The sequence below is a fragment of the Panthera uncia genome, chromosome A2 (assembly GCF_023721935.1).
Source record: "Panthera uncia isolate 11264 chromosome A2, Puncia_PCG_1.0, whole genome shotgun sequence".
Taxonomy (NCBI): domain Eukaryota; kingdom Metazoa; phylum Chordata; class Mammalia; order Carnivora; family Felidae; genus Panthera; species Panthera uncia.
In genome coordinates this window covers 4,454,376-4,469,438 of record NC_064816.1, presented here as the reverse complement: position 1 = coordinate 4,469,438, position 15,063 = coordinate 4,454,376, and the positions used below count along the sequence as shown (strand labels likewise).

The 15,063-nt window shown below is 52.3% G+C and overlaps 1 protein-coding gene and 1 non-coding gene across 2 annotated transcripts; both read right to left on the bottom strand.

The window, feature by feature from the left end:
• Window positions 1-845: 845 nt before the first annotated feature.
• On the bottom strand, window positions 846-952 carry LOC125931128 (U6 spliceosomal RNA). The gene has a single exon (XR_007460384.1). It is a non-coding gene; the product is annotated as a U6 spliceosomal RNA (small nuclear RNA).
• Window positions 953-9,212: 8,260 nt separating this feature from the next.
• On the bottom strand, window positions 9,213-11,240 carry TNFSF9 (TNF superfamily member 9). The gene is made up of 3 exons (XM_049639753.1): window positions 10,989-11,240; window positions 10,481-10,511; window positions 9,213-9,733 (listed from the first exon to the last, which is right to left on the bottom strand). The coding sequence occupies exons 1-3, from the start codon at window positions 11,238-11,240 to the stop codon at window positions 9,234-9,236; spliced, it is 783 nt and encodes a 260-aa protein (XP_049495710.1). The 3' UTR covers window positions 9,213-9,233.
• Between the last annotated feature and the right edge of the window lie 3,823 nt (window positions 11,241-15,063).

The window sequence follows — 15,063 nt, the reverse complement described above, 5'->3', positions numbered from 1 at the left end:
CTTCCTTCCTTTCTTTCTTCTTCCTTCTTTCCTTCCTTCTTTCCTTCTTTCTTTCCTTCCTTCCTTTCTTCTTTCTTTCTCTTTCTTTCTTCTTCCTTCTTTCTTTCCTTTCTTCCTTCCTTTCTTTCTTTCTTCTTCCTTCTTTCCTTCCTTCTTTCCTTCCTTCCTTTCTTCTTTCTTTCTTTCTCTTTCTTTCTTTCTCCTTCCTTCCTTCCTTCCTTCTTTCTCCTTTCTTTTTCTCTTTCTCTTTCTTGAGTATAGTTGACACCCAATGTTACACTAGTTTCAGATGCACAACATAGTGATGCAATAAGTCTGTGTCTTACACTTTGCTCAGCACAAGTGCAGCCACCACCTGTCAGCATGCAATGCTATCACAACAACATTGACAATATTCTTTATGCTGTGCTTTTCATCCCCACAATTTATTCATTCCATAACTGGAAACCTCTATCTCCCACTCCTCTTCCTCCATTTTGTCCAATCCCCTCACCCTCTTGTGTTTCTTTCTAAGTAATCACCTTGATAAATACCCCAAAACTTCCTCCTATTTCTTGAATCCACTCACACCACATTTGGAATTTCCTAGAACTGCCCCAGCCTTTGAGGTTTTGGTTTCCTCTGGGTTTGTTTCTTAATAATCTTGTTCTTGTCTGACTCATCTTAAATAAATACTTCCAGTTTATATTCTTGTATAGGGGCCGGGGGGGAGCGAATGGTGAAGAAAATGGGACAAAATGTTAACAACGGATGCATCTGGATGAAGGGTATGTGGTTGTTCTTTCTACCCTTTTTATTCATGTAACTTTTCTTGAAATCTGAAATTATTCCCAAATACTCTTTCTTCTATTATGGAATGCTTCTCGAATTTGCACATCACCCTTACGCAGGTTGCATGCCAGTCTTCTCTGTATCCTTCCAGTTTTAGTGTCTATGCTGCCAAAGTGAGCTCCAAATACTTACTCCTTTAAATTTTTTAATGTTTATTTACTTTTGAGACAGAGAGAGACAGAGCATGAGCAGGGGAGGGGCAGAGAGAGAAGGAGACGCAGAATCCGAAGCAGGCTCCAGGCTCTGAGCTGTCAGCACAGAGCCCGACGCGGGGCTCAAACCCACAAACTGTGAGATCATGACCTGAGCCAAAGTCAGGCACTTAACCGACTGAGCCACCCAGGCGCCCCAAATACTTACTTCTTTAAAAGAAGTTGCCTGTAGAGGCCATCTCAAAGTCTTAGCTTGTCACTAATTTCTCAAGCCACTCTGATGCAACTTGATTCATTCATTTATGCCCCTGAGAAGAGTTAACCACTCATGATTTTGATGATTCAAACTCTGGAGGATATTTTTGGTTCTCATCTTAACGGACTCTTTGCACTATCAGATATCTTTGAGCACAGCTTCCTCCTTTGAAGCACATTCCTTGGGATCTTGACTTTCCTCTTTCTTGTCTGGCTGCTCCCCTCGCAGGCTTTTGTGCACATCTGACCACCTACTGAACCATTACATATTGAAGTTCCTCAGTGCTTGATCTGAGACCCTCTTTTCTGTTACCTCTTCACTTGTTATTCTAAGACATCTCATCCTTGCCCCAAACATCCTTTATATAAATATACCAACAACTCTTAAATCTCCATCCTAGCCAAAGAGCTTGCATAGCCGCAGAACCAACTTAATATTCCCACATGGCCACCTCAGAGGCACGTGGAAATTCCATTCATCCCAAAGTGACCTATGAGTTTCCAGGGTCCCCAAATCCCTAAATACCTCTTAGTTGCACGAGCCACAAGTCTTGGCTTCTCTTCCTCCTCCCTCTGGCCCATATTCAAAGCTTTGGAACTCCTGTTCCTTTCTATCTCTCTCTTATATGCACACACTCCCTCTCCATCTTCAGACCTAACACTCCATCCCAAACCTCCTGCTTTCTCTCGGCCGAGTAATCCCATGGGCCTCCTTGCCTCTACTCTCTGCTTTTCATTGTAATTTGACATCCCTGCCACAGACATCTAGTCAAAAAGCTAATCTGACCTCTTGTATTCCTAACACTCCATTATGCTCAGGGTAAAACTGGCTGGCATCCTCGAGCTGGTATGGTCTAATCCCTTCCCCCCGTTTCACACTGTTGTGGTCACTCTCCTACCTCTGGCTTTTGTATATGCTGCCCTGCCCACCTGGAACTCACTTCCCCAAACCTTCTCTTTGCCTGATGCACCTGGGACCTTTGATATCGTCTCTCTGTGACCCAACTGATAATAGCTCCCATATTTTGAGTGAAGTACAAGGCACTATGCTATTAAACCCATTCGCTGACTGGATACTCCCAAATGCCCATGAGACACAAAATGTTTTCCAATTTTACAGTTGAAGACACACTAGGCACAGAGAGGTCAATGCACTTGCACAAGGGTGCACAGCTTAGCTAGCACTGGCAGAATGAGGGCTTGAACTCAGCTCTGTGTGAGTCTAAAAATGCACCCTCTGTATGACCCAGCAATTCCACTTCCTGGTATATATCCAAGAGAGTTGAAATCAGGATTCCCCAAGAAATATCTACACTCTCATGTTCACTGAAGCATCATTCACAATGGCCAAGATCTGGGAACAACCTAAATGACTCCTGACAGATAATGAAAATGTGGTGTAGCCATATCATGGGATACCACTCAGCCCTAAAAGAGAAGGAGGGGCACCTGGGTGGCTCTGCTGGCTGAGCATCTGACTTGGGCTCAGGTCATGATCTCATCGTTTGTGGGTACAAGCCCCGTGTCGGGCTCTGCGCTGAACTGACAGCTCGGAGCCTAGAGTCTGCTTTGGATTCTGTGTCTTCCTCTCTCTCTGCCCCTCCATGCTTGTGCTCTGTCTCTCAAAAAAAAAAAAAAAAGTTAACAATTTTTTAAAAAGAAAAGGAAACCCTGCCCCTTGCAGCAACACAGATGAACCTGGAAGACATTATACTAAGTGAAGTAAGACAGACACAGACTGTAAGACAAATACCGAAGATTTTCTTGGTATGTGGTATCTAAAGTCGTCAGATTCGTAGAAATCTGACCCCAGGGGCAACTGGGTAATTGTTCACATTCAGTGGGGGCAGAGGGTCTGTAATGCAAGACGAAGACGTTCTAGACTTCCCCTGTACAATGTTATGCCTGTAGCTGACAAGGGGAAGTGTTGTGCACTTCCGATATTGTTAACAGGGTAGCTCTCACGTTAAGTATTCTGAACATCATTTTCAAAAATGCTCTGTGACCCATCTCTGCTCCTTCCTCACCATACTGCTCCCAGCACACGCACACACACACACACACACACACACGGGAAGCTGCTGCAAGGCTTCAGGCTTTCCACTCAGCTTCCATCACTGCAAATTCATCCCACAACGCTGCTGGTGGGGAGATGGGAGGGTGCAGGGTCTCTGCTCAGTGTCTTCAGACCCACACCCATCCTGGGTAGCAGAGGTTTCCTGGCAGACTGAGTCAGAGACTGAGGGAAGCAAGAGAGAGATGAGAAGAGCCTTGACTCTTTGCAGAGAGGTTGGAAACTGCACTTGAAAAGTCTGAGAACCCTCAGCCAGGAAACCCCCCTCCAAAGGGTCCTGCCCCTGGGATGGTGTGGGTGGGCCATCACCACTTTGTACGTCCCACCTCTTGTGAAGGGTCTGGATTTACATCCCACTCTCTCATACAACTCCACAATCCCTGATCCCAAACCCTAGAAGTCAAATGTTTTGGAATCCAGTATTTACACTGGTAATAGATAGATAGGTAGAGATATAGACAGATATCTAGATATCTATCTCTATATATCTGACCTCACCTCCAACACAGGGCTTGTAAACTCTAGTAAATTCCTAAAATAAAAGACTAGCAGCATCTTTGTTCTACGAGGTGACTCCGGGGGGTGGGGGAAGGGGACTCTGATGACTCCTTGCTGGTGGCTGAGAATTGCTTATTGGTGTCAGGAAAAGCCTCCACAGATTTGGTGGCCAGAAGAATCAGCAGTGGTTTTGTGTGAGTAATAAAGCAGACTCGTACCATATATGACCTCATATTAAAGGGGACTCATACAGTATATATTATACATATATTACCACCACACACCACAGGCTTCTGGAACAGCACCCATTAATCAGGCATACTAACATCCCTATTATAGGAATATTTGAGCTAAGGAATAAGTAAAAATCATAAACACATTCACATGAGTTCAGTCCATTTGGGCTGCTGAAGGCGTTTATGAAGATTTTTCTGTTTGGGGATTTTAGAGTTGTGGATGCAAGACTATGAATCCATGGTCGTCTTTTTTTTTTTTTTTAGGCTTTTTTATTTTTGTTTTTATTTTATTTTTTGAGAGAGAGAGAGAGAGCGAGCAGGGGAGCAGCAGAGGGAGATTATTAAGCAGGCTCCACACTCAACGCAGAGCCCAACATGGAGCTAGATTGCACAACCAACCAAGAGATCATCAAGACGGGAGCCCTGACTGAGCCACCCAGGCGCCCCTCTGTGGTTGTCTTTGCAACACCACATCTTTCTAGAATTGTCTTTGTAACTTTATAACCCCTATCTTGGCAAGGGTGTCTTTATGACATCACAGATGTGCCATTGTACCCCCTCTCCTTTGTTCTTGTTTTCTTTTTAAGTTTATTTTTGAAAGAGAGAGAGAGATGAGAGAGCACTAGCAGAGGAGGGATAGAGAGAGAGAATCCCAAGCAGGCTCCACACTGTCAGCACAGAGCCCGATGAAGGGGTCTATTTCATGAACCATGAGCTCATGACCTGAGCCGAAATCAAGAGTTGGACACTTAATGGACTGAGCCATTCAGGCATTCCATTGTTTCTTTGTCACACACCCATATGTCACTGTAGAATTCCATGTGTGAGTTGGTGTGAAATGTATCGAGTGCTTATCAAGAGCCTGGCACTGTGCATTAAGTGTCTCTTAAAGGCAACGGAATCCTGTAACCATCTGTATCAGTTGGCTAGGGCTATCACAACAAAGTAGCACAAAGTGGGTGTCTTAAACAAAACATTTATTCCCTCACGGTTCCGGAGACCAAAAGTCCAAAATCAAAGTGTGGTCAGGACTGGTTCTCTCTGAGGCTGCAAGGCAGGGGTCTGTCCCAGGCCTTGGTTTATCGATGTGCCTCCTCACCATCACATGGCATTCTCCCTGTGTGTGTGTGTGTGTGTGTGTGTGTGTCTATCTCCAAATTTCCCCTTTTTACAAGGATGCCAGTCATACTGGATTAGGGCCAAGCCTAATGACCTCCTTTCAACACAATTACCTCTGTAAAGACCCTATCTCCAAATACAGTCACATTCTGAGGTCCTGAGCAGGTAGGGCTTCCACATATGAATGGGGGGGGGGGGACACTATTCGACCCCAACTTTTCTGTATTCTATGAGGTCACTTGGAAGTGACTAGGGCTCCAGGAAGCCTGGTTCTACAACTCACACTGTCAACCACTCTGTTATTAGCTGTCTGATCTTGGGCTAACCTCCCTCGGCCTTCGTTTCTTTGCCTGTAAAATGAGAATTAAAATAAAATAGTAGCTTTCTGCTGGAGTCTTTGCAAAGCAATTAGTGCCTGGGAACAGTAAGCATTAATAAATGTCAGCTGTAATTACTGTTACTGTTGTCGAATTCCATCTGTATACCTTGGGTATTGGTAACATCCTACGACATTATGCGGCCTAAGTATCCTTGTCGTGGGACACGCCCAGACCCAAATAACCCAGGAAGTAGGACAGACTCTCAGACCCCAAAACTACCAAGAAAGGCACCAACAACCTTGAAGGCCTGCATCCTCCAGCAGCAAGGAACAGAACCCACCCCAGAAGGAAATTCATGGGAGGGCACCCAAGTTTCTCATGGCTGCTAAGGGTAGATACTAAATGTACTGGGTTGAATAATGTCGCCCCCCCTCACCGCCGCCGCCACGGGGGTGGGGTGGGGTGGGGTGTCGGGTGTTCATGTCCTTTCTGGAACCTGAGAGTGTGACCTTATTTGGATATAGGGTCTTTGCAGATATTACCAGTTAAATTAAGATGAGGTTATACTGAAGTAGGAAGTTGGACGCTCTCCCTCCAGCAAGAGCAGTGTCCTTATACAAACAGAAGAGAAACACGAGACACACAGAAGGGAACCAGTCATGCCACAATAGAGGCAGAGATGAGAGTAACGTCGGTAGCCAGGAAAGGAACGCCAAGGAGGGCCAGCACCCACCAGAAGCTGGAAGAGGCAGGGCTGTTGGAGAGAGCATGGCCTTGCCAACACCTCGAATTCGGACTTCTGGCCTCCAGGACTGGCAGACAGTAATTATCTGGTGCTTTAAGCCACCCAGTTTATGGCACTTTGTTGGAGCAGCCCCAGGAAACGAACGCCACTAGGGTTTCCCCACATCACCTGGAAGAGACAAGTAGGGAACCTAGGTAGCTCCTCTGTCTCTCTAGGGCTCTTTGGTCTCATCTGCGAATCCCCATACATCTTCCTTCCCCCTTTCTGTGTCTGCACGTGGCTCCCTCCACGCTTCTGTGACTCCTGATCAATACCCTCGGTAGAGCCAGGCCTGCCCCTGTTCCTGTGCAGGGGACGTGATTGGCCCAGCTCGAGTCATGTGTCCACTCCGGCCCAATCAGCTGCCCCAGAGGACTGGCGTCACCGGGTGCTACTCAAAATAGGCAACAACCGGGCTTCCAGGGTAGCCGGAAGCTGGCCCCTGGACCAAGGGTTCTGGGAAGCGCCCTTCCCCCAACAACCCTGGAGGTGCACCAAGGGCAAGGTTTTGGACGGCAAGGGCGGAAGTCCAGAGGAAGCATCTAGCAATGGGGGCAGGCGGTAACAGGCATTTGCCAGCATGTCACCCAGACTAAAGCGATCTTGGACAAACGGCCACAATGATCACTGTGAAGTGCGCCCCCCCCCACACACACACACACACTCTTTCCCTTTTATTTAACCACACCCTTGAGTATGGGAGGTCCTTGATCAGCTCTGGTGCATGACTCAAACATGCTCCTCCTGAGTGCCCCCCCCCCCACTATGGACTCCCAGCCTCCAGCAGGTCTGACAGGAGGTGGGGGTTTCCAAAGCCACTCCAAACGGCCTTCTGCCTGTAAGCCCCCTTAATAAACCGTTTCTCATGGAGCTGGACTGGCAGACCTTTTTCTCCCGTCTTAACAGCTCCTCGGGCCTTTAGAGGTCATTTTGCACTTGCTTCCTTTTCGCAGAACAACCAATTCGTTTCATAATTTCATTGCCAATATGGGGGGAGGGGGGGACATTCACAGGTGTCAGCTCAATGCCAGTTCTGCCCACTCAGGAGGGACTCTTTGAGGACGGGTAGAAGTGGGTCAGGCAAACGGCATTCGCCTCCACACCCGCAGCCTCACTGCCCATCCCACAACCCCCGTCTGGCCAGTGCAGGCCACTCTCCCAACTCTGCCTCCCTCATTCCCTTACCTCCTCCTAAGGCCCCTCCAGGTCATCTGCTCTGTGGGGACTTCTCTGCCCACCCCAGCCCCTTTCATCCTGCATAAGAAGCCAAGATTCAGGGGTGCCTGGGTGGCTCTGTCAGTTAAGCGTGGGACTTCAGCTCAGGTCATGATCTCACGGTTGGTGGGTTCAAGCCCCGCAATGGGCTCTGTGCTGACAGCTCAGAGCCAGGAGCCTGCTTTGGATTGTGTCTCCCTCTCTGCCCTTCCCCAGCTTGCTCTCTCTGTCTCTCTCTCAAAAATAAAAACATTAAAAAAAAAATAAGAAATTTAAAAAAATAAAAAACACGCTGAGATCCAGCTGGTTTGTGTTGACCAGCAGGCAGACCTACATGGTGGGGACGTTATGGGGCTGGGGGAGCTGGCCTGGCCCGGAGACACTGGTGTCCTAGCAAATGCCTAACAACCAGCTCTCCAGAGGGGGGAAAATGACTATGTGCATTTATTATCAACTTTGTTGGCAAAAATGTGCAGCACAGAATCTGCAAAATACATATATAAAATACTTTTCATTGCAAACTCCATAGTCAATTCTGACAGATGACCTCCCTTGATTTTTCCCACTCCTGTCCCCAGAGCCACCCGGGATTCCAAGTGACAACTGAATATTGGTTGATCCTGTTCCTTTAAAGACGCAGATGGCCTGGGATGACAAAGATGTCCACGCTCACTGGCTTGCCAGTCATGTTGAGCAACATCTTTGCTAAATCCGATAAATGGTCCGAAAACACAAGACTTCCTCAATTTTCCGTGTGCTATTCACAACGCAACAGCCCAAGACAGGACACGCTTTTAAGCATAATCTACATGTTTAACATCATTTTCTCCATCGCTGTCTTAAACGGATGATCCACACACAACACATGAAGCCGACCTGAAGCATTTGCAGGCAGATGCCTCTTGGCTGATTTTAAGTTACCAGCGTGAGGTCACGGAACACAGTCGGCAAGCCAGGTCCTGCAGAATGGCGTTCCACGGCACCTCCGCCACAGATACAAGAAGTAGGTGACTTCAGGAGCCCAAATAATAATAAGATGGGAAAGAAATCCCTAAAATATAGGATAGTTAGGTCTCATAGAAGGTAACTCATGCTGCCTGGCATGCAACAAAGCCTCAATATTTCGTAGTCATTAAGTTTGTAAGTATTGTTTAACCCCGTGCCACGCCCCACCTCATGCCCCCCACGTGGTCTGGTCATACGGGGTCGCACGCCGTCATGGTTAACAGGGTCAAGCGGGCATACCTGACGGCCAGCTTGGCAAAAGCTGGGCTATCTGGCCTGCTCAGGGCCGCATCCCCAACATCTCAAACAGTGTCTGACGACACAGGAGATGCTCAAAACAAACTCCATGCGTGAAGGTCACATGGCGTAGTCACACGGACCCCCAAAGACTAGCCCCTCGAAAGCCGCAGCAGGGCTGTGGATGAGTCTTTATTTCTCACATATTGACATAAATAGTTGTTTTTTCCTGTTGTTTGCTGCTCTGTCTCCAGCCCTGCACAGGGCCTGGCCTATAGAAGATGTTCAATAAATATACATTGAATGGATTAATACAGTGGACTAATATAAAGTACGCCGTTGAGCTCAGGCTCAGAATAAATACCAAAAGTTCGACTTGAGGCAGGAGTGGGAGAGAGTCCCATTGGAGAGTCCTCGAGGAGGGGGTCAGCAGCGGGGACCCCTGCCAAGCCGGGTGAGGTAGAGTGGCCGGGCGTCACCAAGAGCCCCGGTGAAAGAAGGCAGCATTCATTCTCTGTCCGGCGGGGGGTACCCGGGCCCAGTGTCAATGGGCCATGGCGGCAGGGAGAGTCCAGCAGGGACTTTGGTGGCCACTCGGAAGAGGCCCAAGATCGTGGCGCCCTGTGCAAGCTGCCAGGCAGGGTGTGCCCCCGCCTCTGCGCGCAGGTGAACGCCCAGGCGCTGGCCTGGGCCCAGGTGCAGCAGGCTGCTTCGGAAACCAGAGGCTGAGTCCGGGGCTTTGGAGGATGGAGGCGGCAGGTCCAAGGTCAGGGCCAGGGCCGCAGCCCCAGTGCCCAGGGGCTGCAGGTGCAGGGCAACGGAGACAGAGCCCGAGCCGAAGCTGGATACCACCCGCTGCAGCTTCAGGTGCAAGAAAACATAGTAGACGCCAGGCTCTGCCACCATCAGCTCCCGCGAGTGCTGGTCGTAGCTCAGGCCAGGCCCCAGGAACACCCCTGCCAGGGCTGGGTCGCTGTACCAGCGCAGGGGCCCTTCAGTCAGCTGTACTGAAGGAGGGAGGAAGAAGAGGGGAGGTTGGCTGAGCACTGCTGGGGGGCAGAGGTGCAGGCCTGGGGAGGGGCGCTGGGGAGGTCTTGGAAGGAAGAGGTTCCCAGAGGGAGGTGAGGCTGGTAAGGGAAGGAAGGGGTTTGGCCAGGGAGGGCAGGGGGGGATCTGAGGGGCAGGGGGAGGCGCCTCAGAGAGGGAGGAGGTGGAGGGAGAGGTGGTGGGGGGAGGGGCTCAGGAAGCGGGAGAAGACAGAGGGGGAGGGGGGGGGGGGGGGGTGGGAAGGGGGGGGGGGGGGGGGGAGGGGAAGGGGAAGGGGGAGGGAGGGAAGAATAGGGAGGAAGCGTCTGGAAGGGGAAAGAGGTTAGAAGGAGGTCTCCAGAAGCAGCAAAGGGAACCGGGGGAGAAGGAGAGGAAAGTCAGGACCTCGGGGAACCCAGTGGGAGAGACAAGAGCAGGCTGGGGTCTGTGGGATCAAGCCACAGGTGCCACGGCAGGGGTGGGGGTGCGGGCGTCTGAGGTAGGCACATTTGGAGGTCAGAAGAAGAAAAGCGGCACCCAGAGAGGGTCATGGGAAGGTCATAAAGACAGAGAAGGTTCAAAGAGGTGAGGGGACAGCTCTTAGAGAGTGGGGGGAAGAGGGCCAGATGGGGGGAGTGGAGGCCTCCCTCTCCCGAGGGTTCCTCAGCCTCCTGGCCACCCCCGGCCCCCACGCCCCCCCCCCAAAGGGAATGACGCAGGACACTCACCATCTTGGGCCACCAGCTGCGCGAACACGGCCTGCGAAGAGGAAAGGCGGAAAGTGGGATGCAGGCCCCCCCCTCCCGCTGCCGCAGTCCCGGGAGAGCGGGGGAGGGGGGTCCCCGGGGTCCGCGCAGGCCTTGAGCCCCCCGCCCTCGCCCCGCCGCGGGCTCCAAACGTTCAGCAGGAGCGCACACGCACACCCCAGGCTGGTGGCTCAAGCTGGCCCCAAGCCCTGGGGTCTGCCCGGGCAGAACCTCGTGGTTCAGTAAAGAGGAGAGGAACCCTCCGGGGGACCCCTGGGGAGGGACAGGGGGATACCCCAAGGGTGCGGGAGAAAAACCGAGGTCCTCCGGGAGCTGAGAAAGAGCCTGAGTCCCCTCAGCGGTTCGAGGTGACTAGCCCTCGGGGTCCGGGGCCCGGGATGCAGACGGGGTGCCGCCGGGAGGGGCCCCCGCGAAGTCCTGCGGAAGCAAGGGGTGCGCTCGGGGGCCCCGGGGCTGGGGCGCATCTCACCTGCGGAGAGTCGGGGAGGCGGGCGCGGGCGTCGGGCGGCTGCTCGGGGACGCGGGGGAGGCTGGGGCCGGGCGCCGCGGAGGCCGCGGGCGCGACCCAGGCGCTGAGCCAGCAGGCGGCGCAGGTGCCGGCGAGCAGCAGCAGCAGCAGCGCGACGCTGAGGGCCCAGGGCAGCGGGCGGCAGGCGGGGCCGGGGGGCGCGGGCGGCCGCTGGGCCTCGGGGTCCGGGACGGCGTCGGCGCGGGGGCACATGGCCGGCGGCGAGCGGCTGCAGCCGGGCCCGGGGCGCCGCGCTTTATAGCGACCCTCCGGAAGCCGCGTTTTCCGGGGCGGGGCGGGTGGGGATCCCGGCGTCCCGCCCCCCTCGGCCTTCCGTGCGAAGTTTCCCTAACTTTCTCTTCTCTGAATCTCCACTCTCCTTCTCCTTTCTCGCCCTCCGAGGGCCAGCCCGCCGTTTCCTCTTCGTCCCTACTTGTCTCCCGTGCCTCCCGGCGATCTCTCTCCACCTCTCTGTCTCTCTGGGTGTCTCTTTGTACCTCTGCACCGCCTCTTTTCCCTGTGCCCCTCTCGCTCGCTCTTTATCTGACCACTGTCTCCGTAGGAGGTCGCGCGGGATCTTTCCGTCTCTCGGCCTCATTATTTCCGTGCGTCTGCTTCTGTCTCCCCGTGACTCCCCCTGTCTCTCTAGGCCTCTGCCTCTCTGATTTTCTGTTTCTCAGTCTCTGTCTCTTTCCCTTCCTTCTTGCCACTCCCTAGGCCCTCGCCCCGCAGCGCTCCCCTAAATCCAGCATATCTGCGGAGGGGTCAGAGGACAGCCAGCCCCCCCCCCCCCCCACAACCCTCCCTCACCTTCCCGGGGAGCCTTGGGCCTTCCCCATCTTGCCCCCACCCACCCACCTGGGCGCTTCCCGGCAGGGGCCCCCTCTGGACCCCGCAGGCAGAAGGCTGGAGAGTCCAGGTAGAGAAATCCCCCTTGTAGGGAAGAGCCAGCCCTGGCTAAAGCAGAGGAAACTCAAATTTCCCATTCGCTGTCCCTGGTAGAGGCGGAGGCGGAGGCGGAGGCGGGAGGAGGAGCGGAGCAGGGGCCAAAACTCGGCCCCAAAAGAGGAAGCCACCGTTCATTAAGAGACGGGCGGCCCTGGAAAAGTCCTGAGCTCCTACAAAAGCCCTGCTCTGCCCTGACCGGCCCGGCCCGGGTGGCCACGCCAATCCTCTGACCCTCTGCAGGCCTCACTTTCCCTGTGGGAACTGGGAGGGCCCGCAGGACACCTGATCTCGGCCCTGCTTGGGCAGCCAGGAAATGCAGGGGGTGGGAAGGGGGGTTATGCTGGTTCAACTGAGTTAAGTATACGATGGCACGCCCCTGCCTTCTGTCTTGTTGTATTGGGCCTCCCTGGGGAATTAGGGGAAGAAAACGATGACACTGGCCGTTGTTGGTGCACAGGTGCTAAGTGCTTCCGGTGTGAGTGGTTTATAAGGTGTGATACCCGAACCAGCAGCAGCACCTAGGGATTTGTTAGTTATGCAAATTATAGCACCACAAGCTAGACCTGCTGACGCTCTGGGAGCGTAAACTCTGGAGTCTCTGAGGAGTCTCGGTGGGGATGAGCCCTCCAGGCCACTGCATCATACCGGGCACTTGCCGCCGGAATGTTCTTTCCCCAGACCGGCAGGCAGGGGACACCTTCTTGACGCTCACTTTCCGTTCCAGCGTCACTCTGGGCAGAGATGATGAGCCCAGCACCGGGTACACTGTGCTTTTTCCCGAAACCCCAGCGCGGTCACAGCTAGAGCAGTTGTTTTCGAAAACTAAGCCAAAATTGTCAGCCAGCAGGCTGGGGAGCCAAAATGATCTCTCTGGCACAATGCCGCCATCACCATCCCCCAAGGCACGGTGGTTGGCGGCCACCCCACCCCCCAGGGCTCCGAAAGAGAGTGTGATGGGTGGCAGCTAAGGTCCAAGAGTCACCCTGGACACCAGAGCGTTAAGTACACCGGTGCCCCTGAATGCAGGAGCTGAAATGTCCCCACCGCAGCCCTCACCACCCCCACTCAGCACCCAGGACTGGGAAGATGCGACAGTAAAAGGCCCATCTCCTAGGAACCTGACCAACCAGGAAGGAAGATACACAGATACCGAGGCCAAAGGGCCCCCTTCTGATGGCATCACTCAGCCAAGAAGCTCACAGGCCATGGGCCAGTCTGGTTTTGTTTCGTTTTTTAAGGTTTTTTTTTTAAATGTTGGGGCGCCTGGGTGGCTCAGTCGGTTGAGCATCCGTCTTCGGCTCAGGTCATGATCTCACGGCTCCTGGGTTCAAGCCCTGCATCGGGCTCTGTGCTGACAGCTCAGAGCCTGGAGCCTGCTCCGGATTCTGTGTCCCTCTCTCTCTCTCTGCCCCTTCCCCATTCACAGCCTCTCTTTCTCTCTTTCTCTTTCTCTCTCTCTCTCTCTCTCTCTCTCTCTCTCTCAAAATAAATAAAAACCAAAAGAATTTTTTTTAATGTTTTTTTATTTATTTTGAGAGAGGGCACACGAGTGGGGGAGGGAGAGAGAGAATCCCAAGCAGGTTCCACATCATCAGCGCAGAGCCCCATGTAGTGAGAACAAGACCTGGGCTGAAATCAAGAGGCAGAAGCTCAACCAACTGAGCCACCGGGGGCCCCTTGGGCCAGTCTGTTTATTATTAAGTCCTACCCCCACAGTAGGCCCACAGCCAAGGATTGCCTCCGCTGACAACAATGGTATTTGGGGGACCACAAGCATCACCTTCTCCGATGACCTGCATGAAAGTGTCCCCCCCTGGGGTCCCGGGTGACACTGCCCCTGCTGAGTTTCCTTGAGAGCATTTCCACCATCTGAAATATTCTTATTTCTTTATTTCCTTGCTGGTTTTGCCTACAAAATTGTTATCTCCTGAAGAGAAGCATTTCATCTGCTTTGTGACCCTTCTCCCTCCAGTGCCCAGAAAATGGCAAGCCTCCATAATATTCACTGAATGAATGAATGAATGAACAAGTGAAGTCTAGCATGACAGTTACCCACACAGGCTCTAGAGGTCAAGAAACCACAGTCCACGAGCTACAAAATTTTCGTTCCATTTTTTTCCGGTTTTGAGTGGCCGGGGAAAGTCGAAAGAAGAATTATTTCATGGCATATGTGCAAATTACATGAAAGTCAAATGTGAGTTTCCACAAATAAAGTTCTGTTGGCATGTGGCCACGCCCATTCATTTGAGGGTTGCCTATGACCGTGTTTTCAATACTACAGCAGAGCTGAGCAGTTGCGACAGAGACTGGCCCACAAAGCCCAAGAGATTTACTCTCTCTGGTCCATTTCAGGAAAAAAAAAAAAAAAAAAGTTGCTATCTCTGCTCTTGAGTTTGGAATTTCAGCTCTCAAAGTTCTTGCTGTGTGATCTCAGGCAGCCTGCTTCACCTCCCTGAGCCTCATTTTTCCTATATGTTGAAGGGAATAAAAGTAGGTCTCAAAGGCTGGTTGAGAGCTTGCCGTGAGCAGTGCCAGGCACAGAGTAAATGCTCAATAAAGGTGGGCTGGCATAGGGGCGCCTGGGTGGCTCAGTCGGTTAAGCGTCCGGCTTCGGCTCAGGTCATGATCTCTCAGTCTGTGAGTTCGAGCCCTGCATCGGGCTCTGTGCTGACGGCTCAGAGCCTGGAGCCTGTTTCAGATTCTGTGTCTCCCTCTCTCTGACCCTCCCCCGTTCATGCTCTGTCTCTCTCTGTCTCAAAAAAAAATAAATAAACGTTAAAAAAAAATTAAAAAAAAAAAAAAAAGGTGGGCTGGCATATATGATCACTGAATCTCTTACAGCCCCAGTACAACGTCAGCCCCGATATGTAGATGCAGAAACCAAGGCTCCAACAAAACATTGAAGTCGATGAGCCTCAGTGACTCACGATGACTGTTCTGAACTCCTCCCTGCACCAAGGGACTTGGAAGAGTCCTATACACTACCCCCCAAGGAGAGGAAACAAAGCCCAGCAGACCGGGGAAGGATCAGGCCACAGCCAGGGAGTGCCATGACGCGCTGCTGTGGTCGGGACATCTGAGCCAGGCA